Here is a 10157-nt window from a genome sequence, read left to right on the forward strand (position 1 = left end):
CCGGCAACGGCTCAACCTCTCTGACTGCTGAGATAGGCATGGTACAAGGGATAAGGCAAGAGCAAGGTCGGACGTAGCAGAAGGTCAGGGCAGGCAGCAAGGATCGTAGTCAGGGGCAACGGCAGGAGGTCTGGAACACAGGCTAGGAACACTCAAGGAAAGGCTTTCTCTGGCACAAGGGCAACAAGATCCGGCCAGGGAGTGCAGGGGAAGTGAGGTATAAGTAGGGAGTGCACAGGTGGAAACTAATCAAGCTAATAGGGAAGATTGGGCCAGGCACCATCATTGGTGCACTGGCCCTTTAAATCTCAGAGAGCTGGCGCGCGCGCGCCCTAGAGAGCGGAGCCGCGCGCGCCAGAGCATGACAGCCGGGGACCGGGACAGGTAAGTGACTTGGGACGCGATTCGCGAGCGGGCGCGTCCCGCTGTGCGAAACGCATCCCCGACGGCCATGTCAGTGCAGCGCTCCCGGTCAGCGGGACTGACCGGGGCGCTGCAGGGAGAGAGACGCCGTGAGCGCTCCGGGGAGGAGCGGGGACCCGGAGCGCTCGGCGTAACAGTACCCCCCCCCTTGGGTCTCCCCCTCTTCTTGGAGCCTGAGAACCTGAGGATAAGACTTTTGTCCAGGATGTTGTCCTCAGGTTCCCAAGATCTCTCCTCTGAGCACTCAACTACAAAGGGTCCAAGATAACGTGGTCCGAGATTAAAACTGGGGACACGGAAGCGGATATACTTGGTGGAGAGCCACACAAAAACAGGAGGAGTTCTTCTTTTTTCTTCGGCAAGCTTCTTCACCCGGGATGAGGCTAGTATGAGGGATTTTAGAGTCTTTTTCCAGATGGTGGCGAAGCCCCGGGAAACCACATCAACAGCGGGCACACAAGAAGGCGTGGAGGTGGGGAGGGAGGGAAGAGGGTCAAGCTTGGCATGGGGCAGAGTGTTAACAGGACGGGGGCTGTGAGGAGGAGACACAACATAGTCCAGATAGGCCTTGGGGAGACCAGGTAAAGGAGGAGACACAGAGGTTTGACTGACGGGACTGGGAGCAGACGTGAGGCATTTTCTGTGGCAAGAAGCACCCCAGCTCATGATCTCCCCGGTGGTCCAGACAAGGGTAGAGGAGTGGCGTTGGAGCCATGTCAGACCGAGGAGGACTTCAGAGGAGCATTTGGGCAAAACAAAAAGTTCCATGCTCAAGAGCAGGGGTTCTGTGCGGTAACGCACAGTGCAGTATAGAAGTAAATCTTCTTTCTTTCTGCGGCGAGTCCTCTCTTCAGGGGTCAGGCGAGACCGATCCACTTGCATAGCCTCCTCGGCGGGAGGCACAGGGGTGGATTGCAAAGGATACTGTGAGAGAGGTGCTCCGGGCGGTGTGGCACATGGCAGGGTCTTCCCAGGCAGGAGACCACGGCAGAGTCTAGAGTCCCCATCAAATTTGTCCGGCAGGGACAAGCAGGGGTTAGGAGCGGCCGGTCGCTGCGGAGGAGTTGCAGGAGGCGGCGGAGGAGATGGTTGTTGCTGTTGCAGCTGCTGTGTCTGTGACTGAAGTTGCTGTATCTGCGGCAGCAGCTGCTGTATCTGTGACTGAAGTTGCTGTGTCACGGTGGTCAAGTATGCCAGCTGGTGATTTCGTTGGGTGATCATTAGGGATTGCTGGGCAATCACCGTGGAAACGTCGGCAAGACTTGACAGCGGCACCTCAGCGGAATCCATGGCCGGATCTACTGTCACGATTCGGCAGGCTGGAGGTGGATCCTCTGTGTCAGAGAGGGTTTGGCGAGGACCGTGTCGGTGGACCGGTTCTAAGTAGCTACTGGTTTTCACCAGAGCCCGCCGCAAAGCGGGATGGTCTTGCAGCGGCGGTAGCAACCAGGTCGTACCCACCGGCAACGGCTCAACCTCTCTGACTGCTGAGATAGGCATGGTACAAGGGATAAGGCAAGAGCAAGGTCGGACGTAGCAGAAGGTCAGGGCAGGCAGCAAGGATCGTAGTCAGGGGCAACGGCAGGAGGTCTGGAACACAGGCTAGGAACACTCAAGGAAAGGCTTTCTCTGGCACAAGGGCAACAAGATCCGGCCAGGGAGTGCAGGGGAAGTGAGGTATAAGTAGGGAGTGCACAGGTGGAAACTAATCAAGCTAATAGGGAAGATTGGGCCAGGCACCATCATTGGTGCACTGGCCCTTTAAATCTCAGAGAGCTGGCGCGCGCGCGCCCTAGAGAGCGGAGCCGCGCGCCAGAGCATGACAGCCGGGGACCGGGACAGGTAAGTGACTTGGGACGCGATTCGCGAGCGGGCGCGTCCCGCTGTGCGAATCGGATCCCCGACGGCCATGTCAGTGCAGCGCTCCCGGTCAGCGGGACTGACCAGGGCGCTGCAGGGAGAGAGACGCCGTGAGCGCTCCGGGGAGGAGCGGGGACCCGGAGCGCTCGGCGTAACAACCTTGAGTGCCACAGCATTTTCCTTGGAACTACGTATGCAGAATCCTGGACACGGACCCTTGCTGGAGGCACCTACTCACGCTTGGAACTATATATATATATATATATATATATATATATATATATATATACACACAAATCAAAAAATATGTTGCAGTCTCTTGTAATACCTTTTTTATTGGACTAACAGAATTTTGTAGAGACAAGCTTTCAGTATTCCTCCCGTTATCAAGTCCAATAGTCAAGGACTAATGATCAAAGGACTTTATAAATTATCAGGGAGGAATCCCAAAAGTTTGTCTCTACAAAATTCTGTTAGTCCAATAAAAAAGGTATTACAATCTGCATCACTGGACTAATACGGCTATTCACATTTACTATACAGATATACACATACCTGAAGATGGTTTAGAACCCTGTGATGTCACACATGCTTGTGATGATGTCACCGTAAGCTGTACAAGGAGGTGTGCGCCGGCTGCAGTCTCTTCAGTGTGTTTTGCATTCACAACCTGTGGTGCAAAGTGTTTGTTAGAGAGTTTCTATTTGCGATAGAGAATTCAAGATTTTGACCGTTCCTTGTCTGAAGAGAGAACCACAAGGTAAGTCTCAGCCTCTTCTATTCATACATACACAGGGCTTTTTGTTTGACAGTTTTTTTATTGCTGTTGCTTTTTTTTTAGCAAAAAAAAAAACAAGAAATTAATTTCCAAAAGAAATAACAAAAGTTATATTTCTCATAGCATTGTGACAATACTTGACTTAGGCATTAAACATAATAAAACGCACAGATAGTATCATGACCAGAGCTTTTTCTTGCAAAACTGATAAAATGCAATTATGCCCAAAAAAGCCCCCAAAGAAAAAGAGTCTTAATTCATGAAGTTCTAAAAGATATAAGTCTATGAGAAAGATTTGGTGGTGTAGTAAAAGAATGACAGAAAGATTAGGGCAGAAATATAATATTATATAATAGAATTCTGTGTGTACTAACAATAGAAATACTCCGGGTACTCCGAAAGGGAAAATTTTCAAATCAACTAGTGGCAGAAAGTCATATAGGGGACGGATAGATCCCAATGAGGTGGGGTAGGTTCATTATTAGTAAATGTATATAGCAGGATAGCCCAATTGTATCTACAGTATGAAGTTCACATGGCCCAGTGACCATACAGCCAAGCCCTTATAATACACCATTACTGGGACAGATTCAGGGTTATCAGATATTACTATGACCAGAGAGGTTCAGGTTTATCAGATATTACTAGGACCGGACAGGTTCAGGGTTATCAGATATTACTAGGACCGGACAGGTTCAGGGTTATCAGATATTACTAGGACCGGACAGGTTCAGGGTTATCAGATATTACTAGGACCGGACAGGTTCAGGGTTATCAGATATTACTAGGACTGGACAGGTTCAGGGTTATCAGATATTACCAGGACCGGACAGGTTCAGGGTTATCAGATATTACTAGGACCGGACAGGTTCAGGGTTATCAGATATTACTAGGACCGGACAGGTTCAGGGTTATCAGATATTACTAGGATCGGACAGGTTCAGGGTTATCAGATATTACTAGGACCGGACAGGTTCAGGGTTATCAGACATTGGAAACCTCAGGGAAGACGTCTCCATATAAAACACTTATAGAGAAGCATCTTCTTCTGAGGCTGCCATGGTCTTAGTGTTATCTTGTGGTTCTGTGCTGGACATTCCTGCTCTGTATGAAGGATCTATTGTATAATGACAGGAATGATGACATGTTGTCTAATGTGTTCACTTATCTCTCTCTCTCTAGTGTTTTCAGGCTCTGACCTGTGACCATGGCCTCTCCACAAGACCCATTGCTGAAGGAGGAGGAAGAAGCAATGGAGGTCCATAGTGATATGGATGTAGAAAAGGGCGATATCCCTGAGAGGCAGAACCTGCCATCTCTAAGCGTGATGTCCACCGCACGTTCCATCATCACCGTAGTTATCCTCGCCTTTGTTAATTTGCTCATCTATGCAAATCGCTCCAACGTGGCGGGGGTGCTGCCTTATATACAGAAAGCATATGACACCAATGCTAGTCTGTCCGGCTTATTGAATACATTGTTCATTGGAAGCTACGTGCTGGTCGCACCAATTGCCGGATATTTGGGCGACCACTGTAATAAGAAATATACTGTTTGCGCAGGAGTCATCATTTGGCTGAGCATGACACTTACCCTGTCATTCATCCCTGACGGGTACTTCCTGCTCTTCCTGCTGACGAGTGGACTGGTTGGAGCCGGAGAGGCGACTTTCTGCACCCTGGCCCCCTCCATCATTGCAGACCTTTTTACAAGTGACCAGCGGACCCGCATGTTGAACGTGTTTTACTCCGTCATACCTGTAGGCTGCGGACTAGGATACATCATCGGGCCCAAAGTGACTGATGCAGCAAGGGGTGATTGGCACTGGGCATTTCGGGTCACCCCTGGCCTGGGCCTCATAGCTGTGGCTTTGATGATTTTGGTCACAAAGGAGCTTCCAAGAACGACTACAAATGGGAAGAAGAACAACAAATCCCAGAAGTTTGCCAAATGGACGACAGATCTGAAAAAACTATTTAAAAATCGAAGCTTCATGTTAACCACCATGGGATCGACGGCTGTATCCTTCATAGTGGGAGCCATAGGTGTATGGGGTCCGTCATACCTGACCCACGCACGAACACTCCTACAAGAGAAGGACCCTTGCCGTGCTAAATCGTGTGACTATCACGACATCCTAATATTTGGTGTGGTTACAGTCGTTTCCGGCATTCTGGGAGTTGTAGCAGGGACGGAGATAAGTAAAAGATATCGCAAATCCAACCCACGGGCGGACCCGCTTGTGTGTGGATGCGCGATGATGCTCTCCGCCCCTTTTCTTCTGTTGGCATTGACTTTTGGCAACATCAGCCTCGTTGCCACCAACATCTTCATCTTCATCGGAGAGACGCTTCTGTCAGTAAATTTCACCCTCATATCTGACATTATACTAAAAGTAGTAACTCCGTGGAGGAGATCTTCAGCCCTGGCCGTGCAGATGACAATCTATCACCTCCTAGGTGACGCCGGCAGCCCGTACCTCATCGGCCTGATATCTGACACCTACGAACGAGGATATGCCAAATCCCCTCTTCTGAAATACCGCAGCCTGGAGTATGCCCTCATGACCTGCACCATAATGGCAGTCATCGGAGGGGCCTTCTTCATGGCCACGGCCCTATATATAGAGAGGGACGAAAAAGAAGCAGAGATGGAATCAGAACCTCCGTCATCCTCCTCCTCCTCACTGCTTCCTGCCGATGAGGACCGCGCTTCAGACTGAGGAAAAGTCATTGCTTACCTTTATGTCGTTTACTTCATTAAACAAAAATTAAGAAAAAAATAACTGCATTTGTTTTATGTTCCACTTTGCTCCTTATTCTCTACCCAGGGGCGGACACAGACAGCAGAGGGCTCTTGTGCAAAGAATGTGCCTGTGCCCCCCCCAAAACATCAATTATTCAGCAGCCCCCCTCCATGTGTCACTTACTCAGGTGGACCCCCATATGTCACTTGCTGTATAAGTTTATAATTATTTATTAAGGCCTCCCATATGCCGCAGCTCATTCAAGCCCCCCACATTAGGTAGCATAGATTCCCAACATTAGGTAGCATAGATTCCTCACATTAGGTAGCATAGTTTCCTCACATTAGGTGGCATAGTTTCCCCACATTAGGTAGCATAGATTCCCTACATTAGGTAGCAGTTTCCTCACATTAGGTAGCATTGCTTGCCCACATTAGGTAGCATAATTTCCCCACATTAGGTAGCATAGTTTCCCCACAATAGGTAGCACAGATTCCCCACATTAGGTAACATAGTTCCCACACATTAGGTAGTATAGTTTCCCCACATTAGGTAGCACATATTCCCCACATTAGGTAACATAGCTTCCCCACATTAGGTAGCATAGTTTCCCCACATTAGGTAGCACAGATTCCCCACATCAGGTAACATAGTTTCCCCACATTAGGAGATTAGTTTCCCCACATTAGGTAGCATAGTTTGCCCACATTAGGTAGCACAGATTCCCCACATTAGGTAACATAGTTTCCCCACATTAGGTAGCATAGTTTCCCCACATTAGGTAGCACATATTCCCCACATTAGGTAACATAGTTTCCCCACATTAGGTAGCATAGCTTCCCCACATTAGGTAGCATACTTTCCCCACATTAGGTAGCATAGTTTCCCCACATTAGGTAGCATAGATTCCCCACATTAGGTAACATAGATTCCTCACATTAGGTAGCCATAGCCCCCCCGCCCCCAAACACACAGACAGACACAGACAGACACAGAGACACACCTACCTGCCCTGCACAGCGCTTCTCCTCTCCGGCAGTGGCATGACGAGTGACGTCACTGACGTCCTCCTGAGCGGGTCTGCAGAAGTACGTCACTTGTGCGACGTCCCTCGTCAGACCCCGGTCGGCCGGAGGCAGACTCACTGTCTAAAGTGCCCGCTGCGCTATTATACCCCGCAGCTGCTTTAGAACAGTGAGCAGCTGCGGCGCCAACCCTACCATGAACCTATTAGGCACAAAAAAAAAGGGGGCAGCAAAATGCCGCCCCTGAAAAGTGCCACCTGGGACTTATGGTCCCACCGGGTCCCATGGTAGGGCTTTGTGAGGCCTTAGGCGAAACTTGAACATGAGGCCCTGCTTTATTTTCTGCGGAAATTACATGGTGGTCCGGCTGTGAGATGGTTATACTGTGACATCACTGTGTATTATGCCTGTACTGTGACATCACTGTGTATTATCTCTGTACTGTGCCATCACTCTGTGTATTATCCCTGTAATGTGACATCACCGTGTATTAACTCTGTACTGTGCCATCACTGTGTATTAGCCCTGTACTGTGACGTCACTGTGTATTATCTCTGTACTGTGCCATCACTCTGTGTATTATCCCTGTACTGTGACATCACTGTGTGTATTATCCCTGTACTGTGACATCACTGTGTATTATCCCTGTACTGTGACATCACTGTGTGTATTATCCCTGTACTGTGACATAACTGTGTATTATCGCTGTACTGTGCCATCACTCTGTGTATTATCCCTGTAATGTGACATCACTGTGTATTTACTCTGCACTGTGCCATCACTGTGTATTATCCCTGTACTGTGACGTCACTGTGTATTATCTCTGTACTGTGCCATCACTCTGTGTATTATCCCTGTACTGTGACATCACTGTGTGTATTATCCCTGTACTGTGACATCACTGTGTATTATCCCTGTACTGTGACATCACTGTGTAATATCTCTGTACTGTGACATCACTGTGTATTGTCCCTGTACTGTGACATCACTGTGTATTATCCCTGTACTGTGACCTCACTGTGTGTATTATCCCTGTACTGTGACATCATTGTGTGTATTATCTCTGTACTGTGACATCACTGTGTGTATTATCCCTGTACTGTGACATCACTGTGTAGTATCCCTGTACTGTGACATCACTCTGTATATTATCCCTGTACTGTGACATAACTCTGTATATTATTCCTGTACTGTGACATCACTGTGTATTATTCCTGTACTGTGACATCACTGTGTATTATTCCTGTACTGTGACATCACTGTGTATTATTCATGTACTGTGACATCACTGTGTATTATTCCTGTACTGTGACATCACTGTGTGTATTATCTCTGTACTGTCACATCACTGTGTATTATCCCTGTACTGTGACATCACTGTGTATTATCCCTGTACTATGACATCACTGTGTATATTGTCCCTGTACTGTGACATCACTGTGTATTATTCCTGTACTGTGACATCACTGTGTGTATTATCCCTGTACTGTGACATCACTGTGTATTATTCCTGTACTGTGACATCACTGTGTGTATTATCTCTGTACTGTGACATCACTGTGTATTATCCCTGTACTGTGACATCACTGTGTGTATTATCTCTGTACTGTGACATCACTGTGTGTATTATCTCTGTATTGTGACATCACTGTGTATTATCCCTGTACTGTGACATCACTGTGTATTATCCCTGTACTGTGACATCACGGTGCATTATCCCTGTACTGTGACATCGCTGTGTATATTATCCCTGTACTGTGACATCACTCTGTATATTATCTATGTACTGTGACATCACTATGTGTATTATCCCTGTACTGTGACATCACTGTGTGTAGTATCTCTGTACTGTGACATCACTGTGTGTATTATCTCTGAACTATAACATCACTGTGTGTTATCTCTATACTGTGACATCACTGTATATATTAAGCCTGTATACCCTTATGCCACTGCACATCTTTACCTTGCCCTGCGAGTGACAATACAGGGTAAATATGCACAGTGACATCACAGTTCAGAGTTAATATAAACAGTAATGTCTCTGTACAGGGACAATAAACAGTTTTGCCACTACAGGGTTAATAAACGCAGTGTTGTCACAGTAGAGGGTAACTATACAGTGATGTCATTGTACCGGAAAAATATACACAGTGAAGTCAGCATTCAAGAATAATAAACTGTGATGTCCCTACAGGGTTGTTATACACAGTGACATCAAATTACAGGATGAAGCACAGTGATGTCAGTTTATTATGAAGCACAGTGATGTCACAGTTTATTATGAAGCACAGTGATGTCACAGTTTATTATGAAGCACAGTGATGTCACAGTTTATTATGAAGCACAGTGATGTCACAGTTTATTATGAGGCACAGTGATGTCACAGTTTATTATGAAGCACAGTGATGTCACAGTTTATTATGAAGCACAATGATGTCACAGTTTATTATGAAACACAGTGATGTCACAGTTTATTATGAAGCAGTGATGTCACAGTTTATTATGAAGCACAGTGATGTCACAGTTTATGATGAAGCACAGTGATGTCACAGTTTATTATGAAGCACAGTGATGTCACAGTTTATTATGAAGCACAGTGATGTCACAGTTTATTATGAAGCACAGTGATGTCACAGTTTATTATGAAGCACAGTGATGTCACAGTTTATTATGAAGCACAGTGATGTCACAGTTTATTATGAAGCACAGTGATGTCACAGTTTATTATGAAGCACAGTGATTACACAGTTTATTATGAAGCACAGTGATGTCACAGTTTATTATGAAGCACAGTGATGTCACAGTTTATTATGAAGCACAGTGATGTCACAGAGACTACAGAATGTACAACTGTACGTATGATAAAGATGGCGGGATGCTATCGAAACGTCACACATACATGGGGGAATAAAACACTTTGCTTTTGCACCTTATCTGGAAGTGCCGCTGGATCTTTAGTTTTGTAGATAGATAGATAGATGATATATAGATAGATAGATAGATAGATAGATAATAGATATGAGATAGATAGATAGATATGAGATAGATAGATAGATAGATAGATAGATAGATAGATCAGTGTATCCCAACCAGGGGGCCTCTAGCTATTCCAAAATGACAACTCCCAGCATGTCTTTGGCTTTATGAGCATACTGGGAGTTGTAGTTTTGCAACAGCTGGAGGCCCCCTGGTTGGGAAACACTGCTCTATCTATCTATCTATCTATATCATATCTATCTATCATCTATCTATCTATATCATATCTTTCATCTATCTATCTATCTATCTATCTATCTATCTATCATCTATTAATCTATCTTTC

The 10157-nt window shown here is 46.4% G+C and overlaps 1 protein-coding gene across 1 annotated transcript; it reads left to right on the plus strand.

Moving 5' to 3' along the window:
* Positions 1–2870: 2870 nt before the first annotated feature.
* LOC130306913 (protein spinster homolog 1-like) lies at positions 2871–5803 on the plus strand. The gene is made up of 2 exons (XM_056552147.1): positions 2871–3043; positions 4244–5803. Exon 2 carries the CDS (start codon positions 4269–4271, stop codon positions 5781–5783), a length of 1515 nt encoding a protein of 504 aa, XP_056408122.1. The 5' UTR covers positions 2871–3043; positions 4244–4268; the 3' UTR covers positions 5784–5803.
* The last annotated feature ends 4354 nt before the right edge of the window (positions 5804–10157 follow it).

Source organism: Hyla sarda, chromosome 1 (assembly GCF_029499605.1).
Source record: "Hyla sarda isolate aHylSar1 chromosome 1, aHylSar1.hap1, whole genome shotgun sequence".
NCBI lineage: Eukaryota > Metazoa > Chordata > Amphibia > Anura > Hylidae > Hyla > Hyla sarda.